The sequence below is a fragment of the Colletotrichum navitas genome, assembly GCF_030913465.1.
Source record: "Colletotrichum navitas strain CBS 125086 chromosome Unknown LY79scaffold_26, whole genome shotgun sequence".
NCBI lineage: Eukaryota > Fungi > Ascomycota > Sordariomycetes > Glomerellales > Glomerellaceae > Colletotrichum > Colletotrichum navitas.
The window spans coordinates 18073-44696 of record NW_026850572.1 but is presented as its reverse complement, the minus strand read 5'-3'; the positions used below and the strand labels follow the sequence as shown (position 1 = coordinate 44696).

The 26624-nt window shown below is 54.2% G+C and overlaps 10 protein-coding genes and 1 non-coding gene across 11 annotated transcripts; 7 read left to right on the top strand and 4 right to left on the bottom strand.

The window, feature by feature from the left end:
• The first annotated feature begins 1228 nt into the window (after nt 1-1228).
• LY79DRAFT_552262 (uncharacterized protein) lies at nt 1229-2168 on the top strand. The gene has a single exon (XM_060557706.1). The coding sequence runs from the start codon at nt 1370-1372 to the stop codon at nt 1898-1900; it is 531 nt and encodes a 176-aa protein (XP_060414570.1). The 5' UTR covers nt 1229-1369; the 3' UTR covers nt 1901-2168.
• Nucleotides 2169-3722: 1554 nt separating this feature from the next.
• On the top strand, nt 3723-4415 carry LY79DRAFT_685750 (uncharacterized protein; the record flags this gene model as incomplete). Its single annotated transcript, XM_060564647.1, has 1 exon — nt 3723-4415. The coding sequence occupies one exon, from the start codon at nt 3723-3725 to the stop codon at nt 4413-4415; it is 693 nt and encodes a 230-aa protein (XP_060414569.1).
• A 1385-nt stretch (nt 4416-5800) lies between these two features.
• LY79DRAFT_514587 (cytochrome P450) lies at nt 5801-7374 on the bottom strand (the record flags this gene model as incomplete). The annotated part of the gene is made up of 4 exons (XM_060554632.1): nt 5801-5860; nt 5923-6366; nt 6424-7005; nt 7081-7374. 4 exons carry the CDS (start codon nt 7372-7374, stop codon nt 5801-5803), a joined length of 1380 nt encoding a protein of 459 aa, XP_060414568.1.
• An 802-nt stretch (nt 7375-8176) lies between these two features.
• Nucleotides 8177-9738, top strand: LY79DRAFT_631202 (uncharacterized protein). Its single transcript, XM_060562178.1, has 2 exons — nt 8177-8507; nt 8791-9738. Exons 1-2 carry the CDS (start codon nt 8440-8442, stop codon nt 9569-9571), a joined length of 849 nt encoding a protein of 282 aa, XP_060414567.1. The 5' UTR covers nt 8177-8439; the 3' UTR covers nt 9572-9738.
• Nucleotides 9739-10034: 296 nt separating this feature from the next.
• LY79DRAFT_514534 (uncharacterized protein) lies at nt 10035-11140 on the bottom strand (the record flags this gene model as incomplete). Its single annotated transcript, XM_060554623.1, has 2 exons — nt 10035-10089; nt 10158-11140. The coding sequence occupies 2 exons, from the start codon at nt 11138-11140 to the stop codon at nt 10035-10037; spliced, it is 1038 nt and encodes a 345-aa protein (XP_060414566.1).
• An 873-nt stretch (nt 11141-12013) lies between these two features.
• Nucleotides 12014-12101, top strand: LY79DRAFT_t115. Its single transcript has one exon. It is a non-coding gene; the product is annotated as a tRNA-Tyr (tRNA).
• Nucleotides 12102-13503: 1402 nt separating this feature from the next.
• LY79DRAFT_631198 (GAF domain-containing protein) lies at nt 13504-14375 on the top strand (the record flags this gene model as incomplete). Its single annotated transcript, XM_060562176.1, has 3 exons — nt 13504-13542; nt 13617-13721; nt 13884-14375. Exons 1-3 carry the CDS (start codon nt 13540-13542, stop codon nt 14373-14375), a joined length of 600 nt encoding a protein of 199 aa, XP_060414565.1. The 5' UTR covers nt 13504-13539.
• LY79DRAFT_181670 (uncharacterized protein) lies at nt 13965-14822 on the top strand. The gene is made up of 2 exons (XM_060551310.1): nt 13965-14083; nt 14416-14822. The coding sequence occupies exon 2, from the start codon at nt 14436-14438 to the stop codon at nt 14712-14714; it is 279 nt and encodes a 92-aa protein (XP_060414564.1). The 5' UTR covers nt 13965-14083; nt 14416-14435; the 3' UTR covers nt 14715-14822.
• Nucleotides 14723-17292, bottom strand: LY79DRAFT_181652 (spermidine synthase). Its single transcript, XM_060551309.1, has 5 exons — nt 17100-17292; nt 16284-16319; nt 15935-16227; nt 15618-15855; nt 14723-15207 (listed from the first exon to the last, which is right to left on the bottom strand). The coding sequence occupies exons 1-5, from the start codon at nt 17128-17130 to the stop codon at nt 14930-14932; spliced, it is 876 nt and encodes a 291-aa protein (XP_060414563.1). The 5' UTR covers nt 17131-17292; the 3' UTR covers nt 14723-14929.
• Nucleotides 17293-23561: 6269 nt separating this feature from the next.
• LY79DRAFT_181551 (guanine nucleotide-binding protein alpha-2 subunit) lies at nt 23562-25186 on the top strand. Its single transcript, XM_060551307.1, has 5 exons — nt 23562-23776; nt 23850-24034; nt 24163-24320; nt 24377-24635; nt 24690-25186. Exons 1-5 carry the CDS (start codon nt 23659-23661, stop codon nt 25032-25034), a joined length of 1065 nt encoding a protein of 354 aa, XP_060414562.1. The 5' UTR covers nt 23562-23658; the 3' UTR covers nt 25035-25186.
• Nucleotides 25007-25968, bottom strand: LY79DRAFT_181558 (uncharacterized protein). The gene has a single exon (XM_060551308.1). It carries the CDS (start codon nt 25819-25821, stop codon nt 25339-25341), a length of 483 nt encoding a protein of 160 aa, XP_060414561.1. The 5' UTR covers nt 25822-25968; the 3' UTR covers nt 25007-25338.
• Nucleotides 25969-26624: the final 656 nt, after the last annotated feature.

The window sequence follows — 26624 nt, the reverse complement described above, 5'->3', positions numbered from 1 at the left end:
TTCCACACTTATAACCCTGGCGCCTTTTACTACATGTCCACTTGTTATGTAGATTGATACAAGCAACCGACATAAAGACGTTTCTATATCATCAAGCTAACTTTATACCCTTTCTTACCTATCCGTCCTCCAAATCAGGCTGTTAATACTATTTTGGGATGCCCGCTGTAAGAGGCCCAGGCAGGCTCAGAGACAAATGAATAGCCCCAGGACGTATTTTCTATCCTTATTCTTCGTCTTATACAGGTCTTGAGCTGGTGGTTAAACTTATATCAACTGATTCATGGCAGAATCTATCCCTTAGAGCGCTGCGTGCGCGCTGAATTAGATCAGGAGAGTGGGGTTAGCTTGGTTGTCCTCCAACTCCTGGGTTATAAGGAATTGGAGTAGGCGTAACGTTATATGATCAAGAGCGACAGTCAGATTGTCGCCTGGCTGTACCGGCTGCGTGTCATTTGCCGCGTGGCGACTCCCAAATCTTAACCCTGGAATTCTACCTAAGCCCGTCTGGAGCAGAACTCGTAATGAGGCGGATCAGCCAGCCAGGTCATACAGTACCTCCTCAGCTGACATCTCTACACAGCACTCCTAACAACCAGAAGCCCAGGTTGTCATTCTACCCCGTAGATGCAGACGGCTCCACGGACAGAGCGAAACAAGCGGTGCTTTATCTTCACCCGTCCCATGTATACGCACGCGACGATGAGGCCGAGCTAAGCGCTATGATGGCAGTTTACACCCAGCCGGCACCGTCAACAGGTGTTAGTCCGATTCTTTTCCCCTGTCCCATAGGCCCAACGTCGGCCCGGTCAGAGTCAAAGAGACGCTCACGACGACAGGCAAAAGACCAGTCTCTCAGGTAGAATGGCAGATGAACGAACTCTTGAGGGATTTCATTTCCTCCTTCATCTTCGGGTACCCATTGGTTAATCCATTACGTGTTGTAAGATAAGCACATTAGACCCTTGTGAAAGAATGCTGTTAACGGGTGGTTTTTGATGTCCCACGGCCTAATAAGGAAGGTTAGATACCCAGTGGGACTACCGGTTGTGCCGCTTGATCCGAAACATGGCGTTAGAAATCGGCTATTGGTAGTTGGCTGTTGTGGGTAATTGTTTTTGTTGGTTGTTGGTTGTTCGCTTTCTCGTATTCAGCCGTTGTTCCGAAGTCTTTATTGAATATATAAAGAGGGGGCCGAATCTTCTATCAAAAAGAGAGAGAAGAGGCATGCTTTTGAACATTGTGTTATCAAGCCGGCATCTCATTGCCATTCCGACATTGCATACTCTCTTTCAATCAGTCAATGGAAGCCTAGTTCTGTGTTTCCCTCGTCTTTAGAGATTCATAAGTAAACTGCTGCTATACTATTATGCTTTTTGAGTTGATCATAGCCATGTTGCTGGGTATATTTCGTGCGTGCGAAGGTTCTCCGACCTACCAAGAGGAGTACCGAGTCAACTACGTACCAAGATTTGTCGATTCGTGGCATGGCCCCCAGATTGTGGCGCCAGACACTCCGTACGTTGCAGCAGCGGGCCCAAAGCACCTGTACTTTATCGATACTCGGTTCGATCCCGAGACTGCGAAGCACATCAAAAAACAAATCGAGTGGGCAGCTGCTTTGATGGGCCCGGAGGACGTCATCAAGATAGACGAGATTTCGGCTACGGCGGAAGTCAGAAATGTCCCGACGAACGAAACACTGTTCGTCTTTGATCCCTCCTACGCCAGGATCTTTTTTGCAAAAGGAATCAACAGACGCAACCCGGATATCAAACTGCCCGAACATGAATCCGCTGGCGATTGTCTGGTGGCCCACGATATCGGTACTTCGTTGACGAAGAGGATAGGGTCCTGCTTTGGTCACGGCTGTGACACTCGCGCAGACTGCGAACGGTAGACAAATGGAAACTGCAATCTCTGTCACGACTATGGGGTTGATAGCGATTGTGACGGATCAGTGACGAATGCTGCCGGTTGAAGGTCTAGATGATACTAGGTCAAGTGCACAGCATGCTCCTGTTGCGTTCCTGGCGAGAGCATTCACAATAAACTAGATGTAGTCATAAGGCCTATTATACTCTGTACATGCACCATTTGGGTCGCACTCTAAATGTCATAGGCGCCAGCAAATAGACCTCCTTGTTACCCTCGTGTATTTATGGGCCTGCTCGAGAGGTTAATTGTGTAACTTACTACCCTGCAGTGCCTAAATACGGTCATCGAGTCTGAACCATGGTCCTTAAAAGTCGACTTTCTGAGACTCTATGCAACTCGTCCACCACTATAGCATACATAGCGTCTGGCCATACACAGCCCCCCAGGCCCGCTTCGCTTCTTTACATGAAGGATGCGATGCCTGAACAGGAACAGCGCCAATGATAACAGCAACACGAATGGCTCGTTACGTACCCCCTGGCGAGCGTCATCGTAGCATGAGGCGCAAGCGTGGCCCAGACTTTCGCCCGGTTGTTTCGCAGCACTTTGTAACAACGAGACAAGAAAGGTAGGTAGGTGGTGGTGAAGCGTAGGCTACGAAGGTATGGCTACAACTATTCGTACACACACAGCAGGGACCTATCACAGTGCTTTATTGTCGTTGACAACGAAGGAGAGAGCTTTTAATGTTGGTTTCACGTGCTCAGTAATGAGACGTAGTCGCAGGCGTGACAGCCGCGGTCGTCGGCGAAGGTGGGGACGAGGGGGAGGGGCCGGAAGCCGATCGGTGGAGTCGGACGGGACGAGATCCACCGGTGTCGCGGCAAGGCCCGGTCAGCGACAACGACTGTTCCGGGGTTGATGTTGGGGAAACATCAGCGGATGTGGGCAGGGCCGCTCGTCGTCTGAGACTCTCGACTTTGCACCCATTCCAGGTTCGTGCGGAAGGAAACATCTAGCTGGGAGGAGAGGTCAGACATGCCTTCCACCAAGTTCCTTCTCTCGGCCAAATCCCGATCCATTGTCTTCTCCTTCCGACTCAACTGGATGGATGCAAGCCAACGTACACCTCTCAGTTGTGTTTCACCTTGTCTCTTCCTTCATAGTACCTAACTAACATCACCAACCGTTCGAGAAATCGACGGCATCCACTCACTTTTCAACATGGTACATTTTGTATTTCCGTTGCTCGCGACCCAAATCCAACGTTTTGGTTCCTTCTGTTGTCAACTGGTTATCCGCCAACCTCCACCCAACGCCATGGTTAGCCGACCGGACCTCCCTGTCTTCCGAAGTCCAGGTGTGTCACAACCCTGGCGTCCAGGATGTCATCAACTCGACATAATTCGCCTATTCGCTTTTCCGCCACTGCATCTTTTCATCGTCGCTTTAGCATATAACTGCTTCAGTAATACTCCCAGGCCACCTAAGCCGACGATTGTCGACCCGGATGCTACTGTCGACATACTCGTACGCCATGTCGCCTTCTTCGGAGTCACTGGTTTGACGGTTTTCAAGTGCTTGAGGCATGCCCTGGATGATCCGACTCTTGTCTGTCATGTCTGTGAGTGTTTTTTCGTATGTTTTGGTTGTGGACTAGCCGCAAGGTTCGCCATGCTTTCGGTCACTTTTGTCTGATTGCACTATTCCAAAAATACATTCTCACAGATGTTCCTACAGATGTCAGAAACAGGTTGCTTTTAGAAACCATGATGGAAATTACGGGGACACTGTCTCCCAATCAAGCCGCTCGCCTACGAGTTGTGGCTGGAGGTTTGGATGACATGGAGACTCTCATCGACGTCCTTTTCCCCAAAGTGCTAGAGGGAGAACCCGTCCACATCATCATATACGGTATCGGGGGTTTCAGAACCCAGTGGGCCCCAGACAATACCCAAGGAATTATGGCAAATTCCTACATCTCTGAAGAAGCCGTTTTCACGGTCATTGCCGCACTCTTGGCGGGCTTTGAAAAGCTTGGGTCGCGGGAGAGGCCTCGGATCGTCAGCATAGGCACCATTTCCATCACCAGACAAATTTATCAATCGTGGAATCCCCTCGCAGTCAAGGCCAGGCCACTTTACGAATGGTTTATGGGCAGACAGGAAGATTCGGATCCAAGTCGACGAAATCCAATCGATCGTGACAACATCTCCAGCGACACGTCCAGCGACACGTCCAGCGACACCAGCAGTGAGCGTACCGCCACACAGCTCAGCTACGACAGATCTTTCAGTAGTGAGAACGACGAGACCAGCAGCTATTACGAAAGCAGTGATGACTCAAGCACCAGTAGTGGGGCGCAAACCGATACTGAGGCCAGCGAGGCAGAATCCACGTCGAGCATGGAAGTTCGGTCTGCCGATGCCGACAAATCCGCAATGGAGGAGGCCATCCGACACCATTACCCTTGCTTCAGCTCTTGCCTTATCGTTCGACCTACACTCCTCACCTACGATCGACCTTACGGACTCTAGGCGATACGGATCGGCGGGGTAGGGAACTCGGCTCCTGGATATACCATCGCCAGAAGAGATGTTGCTGAGTGGCTGTACTATTATGGCATTCTAGGCGCACGGGAAGGGACAGTCACGATCACTACATGAGGGCAGTTAGCAAATGTGTCGATTAGCAGAAGCGGGTTTTTTATTGCTGAATTGGGATCCTCAAAAGCATGCCTAGCGTTGGCTGAGATCAGCTAAAGTGTACAGCGATGTATGTATTCTCCGTAAATACAATAGATCGTTGGAAGAATATCCATACCATACGTCGCATCTTCTTTACCATGTTGTTGGAAGATTGGCGATGGTGAATTGCATACCGCCCATCCTCGCAACACCTGAACCCAAGCTTACCGCTGGCCGGTTGCTGAGCGTCCTCGGCCAAGCAGTCGAGTCCTTAAGAGAGTCTACTACTTCTCTTTCTGCTGCCGAACATGAACACTAAATTCAAGCCTCCGTCGTCACATCCTGGCCGCACGGTAATTGCAAGCGTCTAACGGATGCGGACAGGCGGAATGCGAAGAGTATCCACTTGGAGGTCCGACCCGGCCCCCCACCCCGCTTCGCCGCCGGCCGGCGGTCGGCACCTGGCGCCGCAACTATAATAGTCAGCGCTCACTTTGTCAGAAAGCCTTGTTTGAACCTCTGCGATGCATCCTGGAGCCCGGAAATACCGCTTTCGGGAGCTCTTCGTCACCGTGCTCTGTGTTTTCCGCCTAACATGGTGCTGCTTTATTGGCTAGCCGGGGCCACCGAATTTCTCTTTTTGCGCGATGCTTTTTTGCTTCCGACAAGCTTCTCTGTCGCAGGGAGAAAAAAAAAAAAGGATTTTCTTCCCGCAACGAAACACATTGTCGGTCGAGTTCCTCCAAACCAATGCTATAGGCAGAGATGGCTGGTCGAACCGGTTTCGCGGCACCCGCTTCCGCCCTTGGAAGCGAGTGGCAAGAAACCAAGGAGAGGCGTTACCATCAGTGTACCCCTGGCCCCCTAGTCTTTTTCTATCCTACTAGGTTCCTCTCCATCTTCGTTTGTTCTTGATACATCGACGACTGTCTGTTTGAGTCTTGAAGTATCAGAGAGATGGAATGCCGGTAAGTGACGAGAAAAATGTTGAAGGAGGTACGTTTGGCTGAGCTACTAAGACGTATCATCTCTTAGGGCCTTCCTCTGAGACAGATTTCTCAACATAGAGACAGCACAGGATTTAAACTCGTTACAGAGACCGTATCATTAGACCGCGTTATTGTATACTTGATTGGCATGCGCCTGTTAGTCATCGACCTCGATGTCACCAGGGACTGTGTTCATCATATCGTATCCACGGACACTCTCCCATTCACCCCAGGCACAATATTCCCTTAACATCCACCCATCAACTCGGGCCACACTCGCCTAGAGATCTTCACCCTTAGACCGCTCTGGAGGACCGTCAGCAAAGAATGTCGACGACACGGCGAAAAGGAAACACTCGACCACTTACCCTGAGCCATGGCGAGCCAAGCCTGTCAAAGTCGAGGTCGTCGAAACGCACAGTCCGAGGTTGGTCTGGGGTCACCCATCCGATGTCGTAGCAGCGAAGAAAGGTGGTCAGAGTTTGGGTGACGACGATGGCAGCCATCTCCTCGCCGGGGCACCGGCGACCTCCGCCGTCGAGGACCGCGCACTGGGGCTCCTTGCCCCTGTCCCCGAGGTCGACCAGCTTGTTCTCGGCGTTGAGCCAGCGTCCGGGCATCCAGGTGTCGAAGTTCGGGTAGCTTTCGGCGTCCTCGTACTTCAGCGATGCGGCGGCCGCTGCCCGGAAGCGCTTCATTGCATTGTAGTAACGCGTCGTCTCCTTGATGCAGGCCTGGAGCAGTGCGGAGTCGCCTGCCCCGCCCCGGGCATCTCTCTTGACGGCAGCCATGACGTCTGGGTGGCGCAGAAGCTACGATACCGTTGTCAGTCTCTGCGGAGCAATCTCTTACATTCCCGGGACACGTACGCAAACGACAACCCACGAAATCACGGCGGCGGTCGAGGTATCGGAAGCCAACATGAGGACAGTGTGATGAGAAGCGAAGCAATGCCTCAGCGGCGCCGTGCCCCTGTCGTGCAGCATGTACGTGATGTAGTCCGGCAGGTCGGATCCGAGCTCGCCGTTCTTCGCATCTACGTGCCTTTGGCCGAGCCTTTCCCAGAAGATCTCCCTGACCCGTTCGCGAGCACGGCGCAGGCGTCGGGCGGGCGGGTAAGGCGCCCAGTCAGGAAGCGCCGAGCACCAGAAGTCGCCGGCGTCGCGCTCCATCGACCGCACGAGACCCAAGAGCTCGTCGCCCGACTCGCAAAAGTCGTCGCCCATCGAGCTTTTCACAAGAACATTGTGCGTCAGTTCCGAGACTCCGGCGAACAGCTCGACGTCGCTCCTCGTCGTCCACTCCAGCGCGCAGCTGTGCGTCTCGTCCGTGGTGCATCTGGCTATGTGCTCTTGCACCTCGGCGCGACCCATGTACCGGGGAAGAGATTCAAACATAACCCTGATGTTTTTCATGTATTCTAGATCGACAATCTTGTTGAGAGAGGCGCCCTTGGTTTCGTGCGTTAAGACAAGATGTTCCACGAATGTCTCAAACCAGGTTGAGATGGCTCAAAGGGGGCTCACCATTCCATGGCAGAATGAAGGGGCATTCTCCGAAACGTCGATATGAACCACTTTGAGCTTCATAGTACGAAGTAAACAGTTGTAGATCGTTTGTAGTTGAACTGAGAAGGCGCTTTCGCATCGCACTCCCGCCTCACGGATGAGCGAAATGGGGCTGGCTGCATAGCCGGGCGCGTTACCGAGGAAGGACGGGAAGCCCTTGCTGTGGTAAGGCGACGTCTTGCTAGGCTTCGAGTACCATTTTGCGAGGAGCAGGACTGCCACGAAAACAAGCGGCATCAAAAGCACGGCCATGGTAACGAGCGGGTGTGGTATGGCAAAAACACCAGGGAGCAAGGAAACGACTGCAGGCAAAGCACCCGCTGCTATACGCAGTGAGTGGTCTCTCGACTCCTCCGGAAGAAAGATAAGAAGAAAAAGAAAACAAGAAAGGAAGGCTATAGGAGAAAGATGGGAAACCTATGCCGACGACTGGTGCTTCTTATAAATCCTGATCACTGGTCCCGCCCGATTCTTTGCCCAAACGCCCATCAGCCATGAACGCCGGAGGTCCGCGCCAAGCTACTGAGACAGCACATCTTGGCATAGGATGTTGATGTTGATTATGTTGCAACACATGGATCAGCAGGATGGGATACACGTGCGATCAAGCCTTCGGTGCCAAGGGGGGGGGCTCTTAGGGGGCATGGGAATGCGGTTTCCAAGGGATGAGCCCGTAGCAACGACGGGGCAACACGGCAACTCCAGAGCTCATATAGATATCTTGTTATGTTTTCTAGTTCCTGTTATTGATACATTGTTGCATTTGTTGGGTGAATACACATGCTATTACGATTGGTCGAGGTGAATGAGGATACCAAACATGTAAAGAGAGATGAGGGTGGTGTTGTTGTTTGTTTTACCGTTCCTGTTTGTCCGTCTTCCACGTGCTGTGGCTGTGATACGCCCACAAATCAACAGCAGAGACGACCTGATTAGATTCTGGGGTGCCATCAGGTTGTCTGCGCAGCCCCCGTGATGAAAACTTGTGAAGGCTGCGGCCAACGACAGAGGAACCCAATTGCAACCCCCCCCCCCCCCCCCCAAAAGGAGGGAACCCGACAGAGGAGAGTACTGAGATGAAATAAAAGGCCATACAGGTAGGCCCAGCATTGAGCACAGGAGCGGCGTTAGAGTTCTCGTAAAAGGAGCCGATTGGCCATGGACATCGGATGAGAGAGAACAAGCTCTTGCCCGAGGTCACATCGTCCGCGTCGGGTTTGTCTAATCGGAGCGGACTTTTTCTCTTGCTTCCTCCCAGTCCCACCAACCGACCCCGGTGCAAGCATTACCGGAATCTCTAAGCAGGAAATTCGAACCATGACCGCTATACTTGATAGAGGTGCACCAAGACCCGAAGAACTCGGTGACGCAGCGAGTCTTTTGAGGTATGTTTGATTGTTCAAAGGGCATGTCGATGCCACCCGCCAGTACGCTATAGCTGAATCTTGCTGTGTTCCATCGGGTGGTGTGTACTTTGAAAGTGGCACGGGAGCGATCGGGGCAAACCGAAGTCCGGTGGGAGGGACAGCAACATACAACATCGTTTGCTTCTCATCTCAGGCGGATAAGTGCTTGGCTGGGTGTCCTGGATCCTTCACATGAGCCGGGGGTCCAAGCAGCACCGAACCTCATCTCATCCCGCGCGCACAATCGCTGACCCCGAGACAGACAGCCTCAGACCATCATCTGGCTCAAGACCTCCGACCAGTCGTTCGCCATCCACAAGTCCCTCCTCGTCGAGTCGTCCAAGTACTTCCAGCGCTGCCTCGACGGCCCCTTTGCCGAGTCGGCGACCAACACGATCGACCTCAACGACGATGACGCGGACGACTGCGGGCCGGGCGCGAGCGTCAGCCCGCTCACCCTGGGCACCTACGTCAAGCTGTGCTACTTCACCCGCCTCACCGCGCAGCGCGTGCGGCGCTCGCGCCGCAACGCCGCCGACCACACCGAGGACTCGTACGAGGTCTCGCCCTTCACCCTGAAGCCCTGCGACATGCACACGCCGCACTGCCTCGTCGAGCTCGTCGACATGTGGTCCCTGTGCGACCGCTTCCACGACGACCTGCTGCTGGGCAAGGTCTCGACCGCCATCCGGGAGACGCTCGACGTCGGCGCCCGGAGGCTGGGCGACGCGCAATGCGCCGAGTGGTGGGTCTTCAACTTCGCCAACGGCCACGCCGCGCTCGAGGGCCTGCACCGCCGGGAGGACGACGGCGTCGAGGGCCTGCTGGAGAGGCTGAGGGAGCTGTTCGTGCAGAACTGCTCGCCGGCGTCGTGGGAGCGGCTGGCGGGCCAGCTGCCGAGCGGGTTCGTCGTCGCCGTCTCGATCGCGTTCCACAAGAAGATGGCGGCGCTGGTGGCCAACGAGGCGGCCATCGCGAGGGTCAACGGTGCGAGCCTGTGTTACGAGTGCAAGACCAGGGTCCAGACGGCCTTGAAGCGATGAATGCAGAGCCGGATCAGTCCCTATTTCGCCCATGAGCATAACCCAGACTCACGTGGATAAATGACTTGTGGAACCACTCCGCATCTTGCAAAGCCATGCAATGTGATGAGTAACTGCTGTTGGCCTTGTCTTCAATCATTTGCCTCCGGGAATAAGAGGGGAGGGGAACTTGACAAAAAAAAGAAAAAGAAAAAAGCTTTTGACACCTGTTGCTTTTCGTCTGTCTGGAACGCATTCGATCTATATATATGCAGCCATGCCTCTTTCCTCCCCCCCGCAAGCCCCGCCATATGCCTTTTTGGTGCCCGTCCGTCTACCTCATAGCGCAGTGAAGTGCAATAATAAGTACATGCCCGGCGCCTGCCACGATGCAAGACCCAAAACAAAGAGAATAGCTGAGTATTGTTTGCCGTCCGCCAGGCGGAGATGTTATACAAGGGTTTGTGTGGTGTGCTGGGAGGAATCAGAGGTGCCAATCGGGGAGCTGAAAGGCTCTGTTCTTTGGCCAGTTCTCCGTCCTGTTGGGGGAGATATGAGTTAGCAACAATACAGCGGGTGCAACTCCACACAAGGAAAGGAATCTTACCTGGTGGTCAGCAAGACCGTCATGCGTTTCCTCCGCTCCTCGGTCTCTTCCGCATCAACGAGACGCAGCCACTGGCCGAGCAGCTGCCTCAACTCGTCGGCCCCACGACCTCTGCAGTCGATGCCGCGCTCGGCGCACGCAATGCGCACCTCCTGTTCCTCAAGCCCGGCCGGGCCGCCGTCGCGCGCCAGCAGCCTGTCGTCGCCCTCCAGGAAAGCCATCCGCAGCCGGCCCTTGGTCTCCCAAAGCCCCGGCGGGAAGAAGCCGAGCTTCTCCCACATCATGCCAGGCACGTGCAGGCTGCGGAGCACATGCTTCTTGGCCGCCGCTGGCGCCATGCCCGGCATGATGCCCAGGGGCGCCTCCTCCTCGAACTCGATGAAGGACTTTTGACGGCGCTCCTCGGCCTGCTTGAAGCCGGCGTCGATCTGCCGGGGCAGGCGACAGGTGTAGGGCACGACGCCGTCGACGAAGATGACGACGAACGGGGTGAACTCCCCGCAGACGAGGAGGACCAGGCCGAAGAGCGGGACGCGGAGGATGTCGTGGCGCACGCGCCAGAGGAGCATCCAGTCGGCGCGCGAGAAGCCCTCGGGGATGAGGCCGGGCGTGAAGACGGAGGGCGAGCGGAAGCCCTCGACGGAGGCGCTCTTCTCGGCGATGGTTTTCTGTATCAGTCTGCGGTTGGAGAAGACGGCCTTGAGGCCCGTCTTGTAGAATTTGATGTAGGCCTTGCCCGTCCGGTAGAGATGGCCGATCGTGGTGGAGTCGGGCTTGTGCTCGGGGAGGTTCAGGGGCGCCGGGCGCGTCGAGGCCGGGGGGTTGACTTTGGCGCTCGGGACGGGGGGCGAGGGAGGAGCAGCGGGTTCGGTGGCGGCGGAGCTCGCCAGGCGGCGGTAGGGTGTCGTTGTCCTCGCGACGGCGGAGAGGAGGAAGGGTGAGCGGGCAGAGCTTGCGCAAAGGCGCGAAGACGGGACGCGCATTGCGCGAAGCGTCGTGCTGTGATTCATCGCATGGGCGTATAGGGGGTGGTCAGGAGGAGAGGAGTCTGTTGTTGAGAGAGGAGGAGGAGAGGGTGATGAATCAGGGTCGAGGTTGGAGTCGTGAACAGGGTGGCCGTGGCGGGACAGGTATGGAGTGACACGGTAATCGACTTGTACAGGTAATTAAACGAAAAAAAGTATACCTAGGAAAACGTACCAATTGGTGCCGTCACTGATTGATCACCTCTACCGCTACAGCTTTCTTATCGCTTATCAGACCTCGTCCCTTGCGTCAGCCCCACCTTGCACCCTTCCACCACCCGCCGTGTCGGGTTCGGGAGAGCGGCCCCCATGACGTTGGTTTCTTTATTTTCGCAATTGGACGTCCCAATTGCTTGTTGGAAATGGTCCCCCGCCGATCGATTGGAAGGGGAAGGTATGGATGGCGACAGGTACTCGCGTCATATGCGACGAACGGAATTGACGTTCTTGGTTCCTGCGTATCGGGGAAGTCCCGGGCAATGGGGATTCACTTACAGGTCGTGTGAGTTTACGTTTCATATTGATTGACAATCAGGACGGCGAAAGAAAGGGGCAATGCAGTCAAGCATGGCGGATATCCACATCCTGCATCGGGTCATCCACGCATGAGATTCCTGGACCGAAAAGCACTACTTCAATTTCGATACTGACTATTCCCATCTGCTTCAAGAGCGTTCTTTCATGCATCAGACTGGGTTGTCGGTGCGGAGCGTGTTGCCCGCAACCAACCAGCCAATTAACCGCTTCCATCAATCCAAGTGTGGGTCGACTGGATGGGTCATAATGCAAACATGTGCCGCACCGATCAACCAAGTGAGGCTTAGCCTCAATCTCCCCTTGGTGTAGTTGGTTCATCACGTTCGACTGTAATGGTTACATTGTCATCGAAAGGTCTCTAGTTCGATTCTGGAAGGGGAGAACATCCTTTTTTTCGACGTTTTTCATCACGTTGCTCGTTGGTTCGCATTCCTCGTGGTGACGGGTTGTCTTGATTTTTGTCTCAGTTACACACTCACTCCTCCGCGCCCTGCCCGAACCACATTCGGAACCAACCCACCGCCTGGTCCTCGTCCCGCCTTCCATAATCCGCCTGGCTCCGGTTAGTTGGCCCCCTGACAGTGAGCCAGTCGGCGAAGGAGCGGGGGGACGACATCTCTTTTGCGTGGTTGTTTGTTCTAGCGGCAAGGCACTTGCGTTGCGGTGCGCTGGAGCAAAAGTCGGGGGTGGCGAGCTTCTGATTAGACGGCACGCCGATTGATTGAAGGAGACAGCACCGCGGGTCAATTCTCCTTTGGCCCAAAGAGGGAAAGAAAGCCAACGATGATGGAAACAGTGGATTGATTATAAGACGACTTGCCCATGCGGTTTTGCTTTCACTTCCACCTACATCCAGCTAGGACCACGGTCTCTCTCTCGGACACACGGAGGGTTTCGACCCGATAGTCGTCATGACGGCACACACTGCGAATTCCAGAGTGACGCTTACAAAAACCGTTGGAGGTTGGAGGTTGATTGGTTTCGCTCTCCCCTCGTCCGTGGGAAGACCAGACCTGCTGCCCCTTGGAGCCAACGCACGGCTGGCCGCACCGGGGGTTTCGGTACAGCCTCAACGCCCCTCCCCTCCAGGTGATCTGCGGACCGCGCACGGGTTGATGGCGGATTCCACTCCGATGAGGGGAGTAGTTACACGTACACAGGTAGTCTCTTGAGACTGCGGGTGCGAGCGGGAAGGTACTTGACCGGGAGGGAGACAGAGTCACAGCGACGGGGCTTCTATCATGCTGGGACACCGGGGAAGCGCATCAAGGCTCCACCGGAAGGGAGGGACAGAGGCACTCCCCCTCCCCACTTGGAAGAACCCTTCCCCCGGCGGCGCGGCTTTCGTTAGTTAGGGAGGGAAACATTTACCTGCTGACAAAAAGCCACCACCCGCCCGGGCCCGGACCCTGACGAAACCAATGGAGGAAAAAAAAAAAACAAAAAAAAAAAGGGAAAAAAAAGGAAGCCCCCGCTCACCGAGTCTTCACCGGCGGGGGGGATCTGACGTGATTGGGCTAAGGGATGGAGGGGGGATTTCAACACACATTTTCATGTCCCTCTGATATCGAGAGTCACCCGCCATCTCACTCCGTCCTCATTTGGAGAAACACCAACAAGTCGCGTCTTCTCAGGGATCGCCAACCATTCACGTCTCATACCTAGATCTCATATACTTTGGCACATCCCAATTCCTTCATTTCATCTTTTTTTTCATCTTTTTTTTCCTCTTTGAATTTTTATCTTATTTTACTTCTTCTTACAGCTAGCCCATATTACCCCCCCCCCCCCCCCCCCCACCATCTCCCACACAGACGATCATGGTAATTACACAGACCTTCATCAGCCCTAGCCTCGTTGGTATACGAACCCATGAGTAACTCTCGAAACAAAACAGGTTCACGCCGACGCGTCCAACTTCGCCAACGGCGTCACCAAGGAGGAGGCCTACGAGCAGGTTCTCCTGCAAGCGGAAGGCCTCTTTGACGGCCAGAGAAACTGGGTACATCCCCCTTCTCCTTCTCACGCCTGCATCCTCAGGCACCCCTACTCGATATATCAACTAACATCTCACAGGTCTGGTAAGAGCCCCTTTAAACCCCCCATCTTCCCAAACCACGGGAAACACGCCGGGAAAAAAAAGGGCAATCATAAAGGGGAAGAGAACTTCACACACACACTCACTCACACACACACACACACACCCGCTCACACTCTAACCCCACCCAGCAACCTCTCCAACGCGGCCTCCCTCCTCTGGCACGCCTACCACTCCCTCCCGCCGCCCTCGACCTCGGTGAACTGGGCCGGCTTCTACGTCCTCGACCCGCGCGCCGCCCCCGGCCGGCCCTCGCTCATCCTGGGGCCCTTCATGGGCAAGGTCGCCTGCCAGACCATCCCCTTTGGCCGCGGCGTCTGCGGCGCCGCCGCCGCCTCGCGCGAGACCCAGCTCGTGCCCGACGTCGACGCCTTCCCCGGCCACATCGCCTGCGACGGCGACAGCAAGAGCGAGATCGTCGTCCCCGTCGTCGCCGACGACGGCAGCCTCGTCGCCATCATCGACGTCGACTGCACCGTCACGAGCGGCTTCGACGACGTCGACCGCGTCTGGCTGGAGAAGCTCGCCGCGCTGCTGGCCAAGAGCTGCGACTGGTGAGGCGGAGTTTGGCTTTCTTTTTCGTCTTTTCTTCTTCTTTCCCTTTTCCCGTCGTGGACGATGGAACGAAGGAGGGAGGGGGGCGAAAGGAAACTTTGCCCGAGGCCGGGAGATCTGGACCGGGCTCGCTCGAACGGGCATCGTTCATGGGTGGCGCATCTCGGACAGAATTACACGCGGGCGCGGCTGAGGAGGGAAAATGGTAAAGAGATGGATGGGGTGTACGTCGTTTCATCAACGGCTTTTCATCAGGGTTCGACAGATAATCTCCAAGTAGACAAGGCTGGAGAAGGCTCTCCGGCAACGGACATGACTCAACAAAGAAATAATAGAGATTGAGCACGCTGGAGTCAACCTCCGCGTCATGACTAAACTTTTTCTTCAGTTGATGTCCTTCATCCCATGGGGCTAAGAGATTTATTCCCCTGTCCGGTTTCCAAAAAAATCTCCCTTCCCACTTTCTCCCTGCTGCCCATACAACCTACGAAAACTCTGGGGTCGTGAAGAACATGTTCCCGTTTTACGTCGTCGCGTCGTGAAGCCGCTAGGCACATTCACTGCAGAGCCTTCTTGGCAAAGTTGGGCAGGATGAAGGCGGCCTTGTGGATCTCCGAGTTGTAGTACCTGCACAGCTTGTCTTCCTCCTCAGGGGACCACTTGCGGAGGGGCTCCTTGACGTTGCGGCTGGGGTCCTTGCAGCAGACCATGAAGCCAATCTGGCCGCTGGGATAGGTGGGGATGGTGGTGTAGCCGTACTCGGCTACGGGGAAGATCTCCTTGCAGTCCTTCTTGAGCTTGCAGATGAGCGGCATGTGAAGCCACTGGTTCTCAGCTGTGGGTGATCGATCTGTTAGCTAGTCCTGGTCTTCACGGCACACTACAGAGGAAATGGCTTCCGATGATCATAGAGAGCGGAGAGAACCAAGACATTAGGTAGAAAGAAAGGACCAAAAAGAAAAAAGGAAAAAAAAAAGAAAGAAAAAATGAGTCTCGAGCACACACGCAACGCTTTTCCGAGTTTTAACGACAAAGGAGATGGAAAAAGTGTTTACTGGTGACAACCAAGGCTCGCCGGCCGCCACTAGGCGCAAAAACCGGGGTGTTTCACGGGTGGAATCGAGGCGAGGTCGAAAAAAAGAGAAAGAGGTAGGGCGACGTTGAGGCCGCCCTTGGCGATTCTCTCCTGGACCCGAGACTTCCTCGATCCCTCCCTGGCATCTCTGAACAATGGGAACGTACAACCTTGGGTACTGATGACACCGCCCTCCCGAAGGGCGTCGTGAAGGAGCTGGAAGTAGGGCTTCTCGAACAAGGACTCGGCGGGGCCCTCGGGGTCGGAGGAGTCGGTGATGATGACGTCAAAGGTGTCCTTGTACTCCTCGAGGAACTTGAAGCCGTCGCCGACGTGGGTCTTGGCCTTGGGGTGGTCGAAGCCGACGGCCATGTTGGGGAGGTACTGCTTGGAGAGGCGGATGACGGCCTGGGAGACCGTGTTAATAGGGGCGATGAGTTGTTCTCGTGGCTCAGCACGCAGTAGCATGCCATGTGGTGGAAATTACCTCGTCAATGTCGCAGAGGATAGCCTCCTCGACGCACTCGTGCTTGACGACCTCACGGAGGACGCCGCCGTCACCGCCGCCGATGACGAGGACCTTCTTGGGGTTGGGGTGAGAGTTCATGGCCAGGTGGGTGATCATCTCCTGGTAGGAGAACTCATCGCGCTCAGTGGCCTGGATGACATTGTCCAGGACCAAGACCATGCCGTAGTCGGTGGACTCGAAGATGAGGACATCCTGGTACTGACTCTTCTCGTGATGGACGACCTTCTTGACCTTGAGTGTCATGGCCTGGCCTGTGACGGGTCGTTAGCAGGCGGGCCATGTCACCGAAAGAGGTCTTGGGACTTACCAGGCCACATGTCCGAGATCTCACGGAACCAGCCATCTGTGAGTTATCCGACGGGTTAGCACGGTGTCCGACGATTCATCTCTTCTCATTTGGTTCTGCGATGGGCCACTTCAGTCTCTCCGCTGCTGCCCCATCTGCACTGTCGATCCTAGGAAAGCGTCTTGTCCGGGAGGCCGGAAGGGAACAGCGTGGCGACATGTTTCACGACGTCAAATTGTCACCTCAACAAGAGGCTATACACGAACAACGATCTGCGCGCAGGGGAGGACCTTTGTCTCCAGAGCAAGTGCTTAACCGAGATCAGCATGAAAGGATCGTGCATGGGGCGCTCAGACGGTGGGGGACCAGAAAGGGGGCTGGTAAGCCACCCGTCGGTAGTCGCGGGAGGTTGTTGGCGATTGACGATCTTGCTGGATTAGGCAGCAATGATCCGGTCTGCCAACGGCGCGACGCTATGGACGGGACGAAACGAGACGAGACGAGACGAGATCAGGCCAGGCCAAGCCACGACAGACTACCTGGGCGACGGGACCGGTGGTCAGTGGCCGGTTGCGATGACCCATCTGCCGTAGCGCGGCGCGCAAGCCGAAGGCGTTGGACAGCGGTGAAATGACATAATATCGGTGTACCAGGGCCCCTTGCGAAACAGGCAGCGACAAGAGTCCGGAGTGCGAGCAGCAGTAAGGAGGAGCAGCCCCAGCGCAGACGTAGAACACGGAGATTCAGGGAGGGGAAGACGGACGAGCAGCAGGAGGTGGGAGTAAGAAGAAGACAGGAAGGAAGGATGATGGATGATGATGGGTGGACCGCACGAACCTTGAATGGTAGGATGGGCAATTTCGCTCATTTTTGCGGTAGACAGGAGGTTAATAACGGGAGTCCCGTGTAGGTGGTGTAGATATCGAAATGTCGAGAGAGGCGCAGGCAGACAAGACAGATGTCGCTGATGCAGACGCAGGAGTCGAGAAGGGAGTGGTGATATATGAAGGAGAAAAGCCACGGCGAAACAGTAGTGTGAGGAAAAAAAAATCAAAAATCGAAAAAATCGCGCTGCCGTCGATGATCAAAAATAAGAATTAAAATGGGTGGTGCTTTGACGTATTGTGGTTGGCTTAGCGATGCGGTGTGAATTGTGTGTGTGTGAGAAGGGAAAGCGGGTGCCCGCGCAAGAGTCAAGAGTCAAGGGGAAAAGAAAAAAAGAAAAAAAGAAAAAAGGAAGAAAATTTTGTGGCTCCGGGGTGGCCTCGTTTTGAAAGTTGGAGAGTATGGGAAGAGACGATGACATGACTGGCCAGCTAGCCTCATTGAGTCGTCAAGATTCTGGACGGAGATCCATTCTTTCCCCTCTCCTCTCCTCCTTCCTTCTTCTTCTTCTTCTTCTTCTTTACCCCCAACTAACTGCATGCATGCAGATGGCAGTTCCGGCATCAGTGTACCGGTAGCGTGTGTAGGAGCCTCTTCCCCTCTCTGTCAAAGTCTGTGTGTCGTGGGTCGTTGGTCGTTTCCCCCTCTTACCGGCAAAAGAATGGTACCTAAAATAGGTATATCATGGGGCACCATCGCATTGTCAGTGCGCGTACGTTGGGTCTCCGCTGAGGTGCCTGACTTTAATCAGTCAGTAGTGACAAGGCTTTTTTCTTTTTTGCCTTTTTCCTTTTACTTGTCTGACCACATCCGTATGCACAGCTCAGCCTGCGGTCTGCATGGGGCGTTATTCGTTTCGACATGACCGTAAAACCTCACTTCCAGCTAGGGTTTGATCTTGGTTCGTGATGGACGAGCACACCAATACCGCTTCCAATCGCGAAAGGGGCACATGCTGGTCGATGCTGAGTACACCAAAATACGATTAAGGCATACGGGGGTTTCAGGAGCGGAAACGGAATCTCTTTGGTCGTCGTCATCATCGGGGTTGCGGCCCAAAGGCAAACAAGCAAACAAAACAAGTCTCTGCAGGAAAACGTGGCGAGCCAGGATCTCCATCTCTTCCCGCAAACTTCTTTGGCTCCTGCCTTATGTACATTGTACTATGTATCTCATATGTTCTTGCGCGCCTTCACTACCTACGTAGTAAGTAATACCTACCTACCTACCTACCTAGATAGAGGCGAGAACGAGATACGTATCCAAGGCGGTTTCACTCGCCTACCTGGTAAGAAGGGCTACACAGGTACAGAATCAAACGCAAACACAGTCGGAAAAGCACGACACCGTAGAATCAGATAAGTCATTGATTCACCTACACCGAGAAACGAAACAGGAACTCGGACCAGAAAGTTGACTCCACTTCCTCCGCCGGCAATCAACGGCGGGGACCTATGGTCCCGCCGGCTATTCGGATCCGTCTTCACGCGCCTCGGATGCCCACTACCCGTCATCGTGTACGGAATGTGTACGGCCTTCCTTTGTTTTTGGAGAGATGGAGCCTGAAAAGACGAGACGAGATGGAATGCGATGACGCCGTGGGTGAGATCCGGCCCGACCGGCCCGACCAGCCTTCGGTAGGCTCACGCATGAGAAGGGAAGCCTCTTGCACTAGGTAGGTAAGTACCCGAGATCCTCCCATGGTATGGTCATTGTCTCGGAACATTCTCCAGCGGCAACTAGTAGTAGACGACAGAAACAAAACCTGTGGAGCGCCTACCCAGAAGTGAGTGGCCCACACTGCTTCCCGGTCGATGCGTCGGGGTTCCTTATTCTTCTGGGGGGTTTCTTTCTTTTTTCCCCTTTATCTTCTTCGCTAGCAGCAGTGGGCCGAGCTGCTGCTTATGGGCGCCATGCGGCGCGATACCATGTGCCGACGCAGAAAGCAGAAACCTTGGTTTTGGGGGGGGGGGAGAGTATAAAACGACACGTGAGCTGGCTACCTAGTCCATGCGGTGCATCGTGTGACAGAGCCCAAAGCTTACCGAGACCCTGCAGTGTTTGAGGACGACCCAGGAATCTTGTCCTTTCTTTTTCCTCTCCAAACAGGCAGGCCGAAACCCTGGCCAATCCAGCTGGCGGTTTTGTGCCGTGCAGCAAACCGTTCCGTTCGATCACAGACTGGTATTACCTAGACGAAGTTGATGGTCACCTGGACGCCCAAACGCTCGTCTTGGAAGCCGTCTTGGAAGCCGCCTTGGTTGCCTTTCTGTCAAAAACGAGACTTTCTGGCTGGCTGGCTGGCTGGCCGGCCATGTTCCTCAGACTCGAACGACGCGAGGACACACAACACAGCCTTGCAGGGCGGGCGGAAACCCATTGCGCGTCGCTGGGCGACTGGGCTGGCTGGTCGAGCCAGAGGGCTGAGGGCACTAGGTACCGGTATCTGGTGGGTAGCAACGTTGTATCTTGAGCGCTGGCACGGAGCCTCGTCCGTTACTCCCGTATGAGGAAGGGTCTGGCCTCATGGTCCGAGCGAGTATTCAAAGTTTCTACGGAGGTGCCTCCGTTGGCTTGAAGCTCTGGCACAGACGGCCGCCCGCTTACCTGCAAGCTAGCTGCAGCAGGTTTCGCCGTACGGGGGATATCTAGAACGTTGGCGATTATAGACGGCTTGAACACTACCTATAGTAGGGAGATCGATACCCGGGACCCTGACGTGTTGGAATGCTGGTAGCAATTGTATTGGCCTGTCGAACGAAGCGAGCTATCCTTTCATTCCTTCAGCTCTGCGACTACCATCCCTGCAGCTGTCATGCGTTGAAGGTTAGGATTGGCCGATGAAGCATCGCTGGGGTGGAGTGTCCGTTCCTGACTAGGATAAGAATACAGAACTTTTTACATCAATGGATGCAGGGCTTTCTAGCGGCGTTCAAAGCCAAGCGTTCAATTTTTCCCCCCCCCATCATCAGAGGTTCGTATTGTAGAATGAGACTCTGGTTGGTATAGATAAAGTGATAAGAGTGGTGTTTTTGTATGGGCGTTGCAGTGGCATGAATCAGGGGGTGACATGCCTCCCCACTGGGCGTTCAGCAAGGGTAAACCGCTCTTCGAAACCAAGGACCAGACCAGCATAATGCATGTTTATATGCAGCGCATTGTATATATGTACATTAAAACACATCAAGTGCGGTGCGGGTGCGGTAGACTCCCTTCTCGAGGGAGCGGCGGTACCTGCCTGCCTGCCAGCCACTGAAAGCGGAAAGAGTCTGCAGAAGCCAGTCGGTAGCGACGGACGGGGAGCTATGGCGGTGGCGAGCAGCGCTACGCCTGGAAACGTCCAAGGAGGCGTTGCCTTAGTGGGATGCAGTTCCGCAAACAGCAGCAGTCTGGGTGCACTAGCGGCGATCTTTGCCGGGCTTTGCTGGAGGGCGAGGCGTGCGACCTGGCCGCAGCTGCGCGGGTTCGCGCACACGACAAGCGACGCACAGCTCTTCAGGGCATTCCGGGAGAAAGGGCCCGATTGGGGTGGTGGTGGTGGCGATCTGGTATTGAGCAGGGGTCCGATATGCCATGATGCTACCGTAGTGTAGGAATACGTACGGATACACTAGCATATTTAGCCTGTAGGTAATTATTCGTACTGCTTGGAAGATGGAGACGGTCCATGTTTGGAGAATGGATACAACAAAATGAAGGCTCGAAAGGGGGGCCAATGGTTAATGCATTGATTGACCCGGCACGCAGAACCAACATGGTTGAATCGTGGTAGGGCGAGCCGCGCGTGCCTGGTGGGTGGCGGCAGGCAAGAACTCTCGAGGTTTTGAGTTCTAAACATATCGCGATGAAATCGAATGAATCAACAGGCCATGTGTCATGACGTTCCGGCGAGCGCTCTGCTCGGCCACGCATCGTAGTGTGTCGGAGAAAATGGACTGCATGCATCAGGCTTGTTTGTTTGTTTGTTTGCCATGTGCCAGTTAGCTTCGTTCTAACGATGATGAATGGCTTCCTTCAAAAGCATGCCCGACGCGCCTAAAGGAAGATCGTTCTGTTGCAGATGCTTCGAGGTGGCCGGGGTGGTGAATAGTAATTATAATGTCTGATCCTCTCGATGCGTATAGGTCTTTTTTTTCCCTCTTCTTTTTTCTCTTTGTATTTGTATCCGGACCCGGTACACAACTGGAACGAGTCGTCGTCCTGGCATGGCCGAGACTGCTTTGGGAGAGCTGCAATGGACTGGTAGACTGCGAGACCTACCTAAGCTTGGTGACGGATGGGATGTCTGAGATGATGAGCTTTGTTCCCCAGGTAGGTAGGTAGGTAAATATCTGTATACGTACTGTACATGTCCAGTACCGTAGGGCAGGGTGTCGCATGATGGAGGGTTGCAGCGATGTGTGTGGTGGGGTGCGATGCTACCGGGAGCGACGGGGAACTGGAGGCGGCTTGCCCTGAAGACCGACTGCATGCAAGTACATAGTACTGAGCACTCGTACCCACCCATCCCTACCTGCCAGGTGCCTCGAAATGCACTTCTGCGGCATCATTCCTCAATGCTTTCCTCTTGTGGGTGGGACTCCAAAGGCCCGGTCTGAATATGCATGTATGTAGAATACGCGTCGGTGAGGTACCTAGGTGAGTAGGTAGGGACGTGATCTATTGCGTATTGAGGTCGAGGTTCCTCTGGTTATCGTTCCTGCAGTAGTATGCCTGATCTCCTTTTCTACCATGTACCTACCTACATAATATTACGTTACATTACTACCTAGGTATAGATCTGCCTAGGTAGGCTGTACGTATCGTCATTCAGAGGTCGGGTTAGGTACCGACAGTCTGGCCCGAAGAGCGTGGTTCAATCTGTTCCTGCTTCCAGTCACAGCTCTAACAGTCAAGATACGTATTGTTCGTCGCGCTGTTTATACTTCTGTGCCCACCCAACACAGCAAGTCATGCCAACTCTGTTTATCCTCAGTCCCTTGCCCGTGCCGTGGGAGAGCCTGGCACTTTTACGTTTCGCGTATGGCCGAGACCACAACTCGTACCGATTCACACTCACTGGTGGAAACGCCAACAGACCAGGTGCGAGGTTTAACATTCGTAGGTCGGTATTCACAAACTGCAATGTACCTACGTAGCTGCTGCGTAGTACTATACTATAGGTAGCCTGTCTCTTTATGCGTCGGCGGCTTCGTCCAGTAGGTACAGATACAGATACATATACAGTAATTGTACCTATAATGCGTGGGTAGGTAGCGTATTGTACAGTCTTACCGAAACTTGGCTGGGCAACCCTGCCTGGTACCCGTGTGTAGTGTATACGTACATCGTCGTACCCTGTCGACCTTGGGCAGGGGGCTTCCTTCAGTGGATAAGTCGCGCATGTATACGCATGCTTCTCTTCTCCTCCTGTTCTCACTCTTTGTTGGATTTTTGCTCTCCGCTTCGTTGTACCTGCCGGCCCCGCGCTTCTCCGTCCCCTTCTCTGAGGCTTCCATCTTCCCTCGTTCTCTCAATCCCGCCTTTGGACAGAGAGAGAACCAGACAGACAAGACCCATCACCTCTTGTTATTCGTCTCGCCTCTCACCTCTCACCTCTCGCCTCTCGCCTCCTCCCCCCCCCCCCCCAACGACTCCATTCATCACCCCTCATCGTCGTCGCCATCTTTTTCCTTTCTCTGTTTTGTTTTCTCTTTCTTTCCGCGCTAGCACATTAGTCTTTCCACTGACACGCCATTGGCCTCTCCTGGCAGCCCAAAAAAAAAAAAAATACAGAGCCCCCCCAAGATTTCTAGCGCCTTTCTTCTTCCCTCTCTCTTCCTCCGGGGTTGTTATTCCCGCCTCTCGCTCCTTTCGACTGTGGACTACCTACCTACTCACACACCAAGGGTACACAACCGACTAAGTGGGTAACGCGTAGCCGTGTGTGGGACTTCTCTCAAACCGACAAAAGCTTCCTCCGCCCGCCACCACTCCATTCTTCAACCCTCACAACTAGACCGGCATTCTTCCACCACGCCCGTCTACCTGTCTCTGATTCTCCGCCGCATCCTCCACGCTCGATACTGCGCCGCGCGACCCTAGTCGGCCTCTTCCGTCGTCTTCATCTTTCTGGCCCGGCTGTCCTTGGCCTTTTCTCCTTGTCCTCGTCCGATCTTCCTGCCGTTCAACTCAACACCCTCGGACCACTGCGAGACCACGCACTTGCTCTCTCTCCCTCTCGACACCAATTCCCCGAAACCTTCCTCACCCGGCCTAGGTAGTCTCCTCGCATTTCTTCTTCCGCCTTGCTTTCGTCTTGGCTCCTCCTTTTTCATCTTTTCTTCTTCCTCTTCCTCCACTGGTCTGGTCTGGTCTGCTGCCGTTACTGGGCGTCTTCCACCGACTCTCCGTCCGCTGCAGAGAGGAACCGCATTCCTTTTGTCCTCTCCAACTCTTCGACGCCAACCCGGTCGGCCTCAAACCCGCCTCAATCGCTATTGCCGATCAACCATATCCAACAAACAGCACCATGTGCTTCGGGGCTCGAAAATCAGACGATGGCGGCGCTGTTCGCTCGCGTGATCTCGACCGCCTCATTCGACAGGATGAAAAACGTCTTGCAAAAGAGGTCAAGCTTTTATTGCTAGGTACACCGACACGAATATCCATCCACCTTGTAATACCTGGTGCGCCGTTCACTGACTTGTGCTCACTCGACAGGCGCCGGAGAGTCTGGAAAGTCTACTGTGCTGAAGCAGATGAAATTGATTTACGCCCAAGGTTTCAGCAAGAACGAGAAGCTCGAATGGAAGCCCGTCGTATTCAACAACATTGTTCAATCCTTTCGCCTGATCCAAGATGCCATGACCGAGATGGGTATCGATTTTAGCAACCCCGAAAATGAGGCAAGCAACCCCCCCCCCCCCCCCCCCTTGTGGTACGGCTAATCGCATGTAGCAAGCATGCGAGAACCCGCGACTGGTGTAGGCAACGAATCGAACGCCCTGGCTAACACTTAATTGTCTCGCCGTAGAAGCACATGGCGCATATCCTTGTGGAACACGAGATCAACGCCCAAGATCCCCTCCCGCGTGACTATTTGCAACCTATAAAGGAGCTCTGGGTCGATGAAGGTGTCAAACAAGCTATTGCCAAGGGCAACGAATTTGCTCTTCATGATAACCTGGCATAGTGAGCATTCAGAATCGTCCATACGTGATGCAACAAGTGGTGACTGACTCATTTAGCTTTTGCGACGACTTGGACCGCATCTGGGACCAGGGCTACGTACCCACAGACCAGGATTTGCTGCGCTCAAGATTGCGAACTACTGGTATCACCGAAACGGTCTTCGACCTGGGCCAACTGACATACCGCATGTTTGACGTTGGCGGCCAGCGTTCGGAACGAAAGAAGTGGATCCACTGCTTCGAAAACGTCAACTGTCTGCTTTTCCTCGTCGCGATTAGTGGTTACGACCAGTGCCTGGTCGAAGACAAAGATGGCGTATGTATATCCATGCGACATTTCCCCTTGCCGAGCTGACCAGACATGGACCAGAACCAAATGAACGAGGCGCTCATGCTGTGGGAGTCAATCGCCAACTCTCACTGGTTTACAAAGTCTGCGCTCATTCTCTTCCTCAACAAGATGGATCTGTTCAAGGAGAAGCTACCCAATAACCCGATTACATCACATGGCTTCACTGATTACCACGGCCCTCCCGATGACTGGAAAGCTGCCAGCAAATACTTTTTAGACAAGTTCCGCGCGTTGAACCGGAATACCGAAAAAGAAATTTACGGACATTTCACCAATGCTACGGATACGAATCTTCTCAAGATCACCATGGGCTCGGTCCAGGACATGATTATTCAACGCAACCTCAAGCAGCTGATACTATAAGGCAGAGCCTGCGATAATTGGGGGCCGGCAAGCGGCCCCAGACCAACTAACCTTGTCACATCAATCTGGCAGGCTTGAAACATGCCAACTCTAATCGATACCCGTGGCCTTCTTCGGCCCCATTCCCTACCTCACCTCGACCTCACGCGGCGACAACACCACCACCACCCACCCACCCACCCATTCACGACTTCCCGCACCTTCCTCGTAGGGTTGCGGACGCACCCTCGCACACCAATACGGCCTTCTTGTCGCAAATACCGAACAAGCCCAGCGAGGCTCTCCAAGCCGACATGGATGTACATTACTCTGCTTCATTTGTGTCCAATTTCTCGTTATCTATTATCCATATTGCCGGCTTTGGTCTCGACAGATGTTCTGGAAAAGGGCGGCTGAAACATTCTAGCCATTTATTTATTGCTTTTTTTTTGGAGGGGTCATCGTGGGAAGGGCGGCCCACGAGGTGCCTACGGCCAATACAAGAGCAAGGTATTCGGATTGGTCTTTGCTTCGATCCCCAAGGGCGGGATCGAGGCTGGTGGTAGGAGGGCGGTGCTGTCGCAAAAGGTGCTTTAAATGAGACGAAACGAAAGCATAAGAGAGGCCGGGGTGAATTGGTTTTGCTTGCAATGGATTGACACAAAATCACTTGTTTCAAGATTTGTCGCCTACGTTTTGGGTCAAGAAAGATGTGTGTGGTGTGGGAGAGGGAGAGAGAGTGTGTGTCTGTGTGGACAATACTGCGAGGATGATGGAGAGGGACGTGCAACGGCGGTGAAGTCGGCATCTCTCCTCTTCATCCGAAAGGGGTGGGGGGGGACGGCACACTGGATAAAACATGTTAAAAATCATCTAAAGAGCGTAATACCCATATGGGATAGGATAATATTGCCTGAAGAAACCTAATCCTGCCGCTTGTCTTATGTACGTGAGGTATTCATTTACTCAATGACATGGGACAGTGACGTACATGTGGCATGTTCCCAATCCAAGACAAGGCTGGATGTGGGCCACGAGAAGAAAAATCTAGATCGACTTACCTATTCAACACCCCTCTCCTCTCGGACGGATAGGGATCTCGACAGCGGGCTGTCATTGTTTCAGCAGAGCCTCTATTTCGCCCCGGCCCCGCGTGGCCAGGTAAGCTCACAGGGCGCTTGTTGCACGTTTCAGTCCCAGGGCGGGCTGCGAACGGACGAACTTGGAAAACGTGTGGGGGCAAACGGGCAGGCTTGGCGACGAGGCGAAGGCGATGGAAAGGAACGGACGGACCTTGGCTCGGCCCTGTTTTAAGTGGGGGGGGAGTACTTTTTCCAAATCTATTTCACCTAGGTACACATAGATCAGAACTTGTTTTCTACGATTCCTCGATTTCGACGGGTGGGCTGGGCCTGTTAGTGGTGCGAGCGGAATTTGTAGGAGGGGAGGGTGACTGAGACACTGAAGCCAGATCAAACGCGACTGAACTGTTGGAAAACGGAAGGGAAGGAACGATAACAACAACAGAAAACAGAGATATTGAGTAGGGAAAGTAAAACGTGATGACAAGAAGCCGAAAAGGCGTGCAATGTTTGTGTGTAGGTGGTGGCC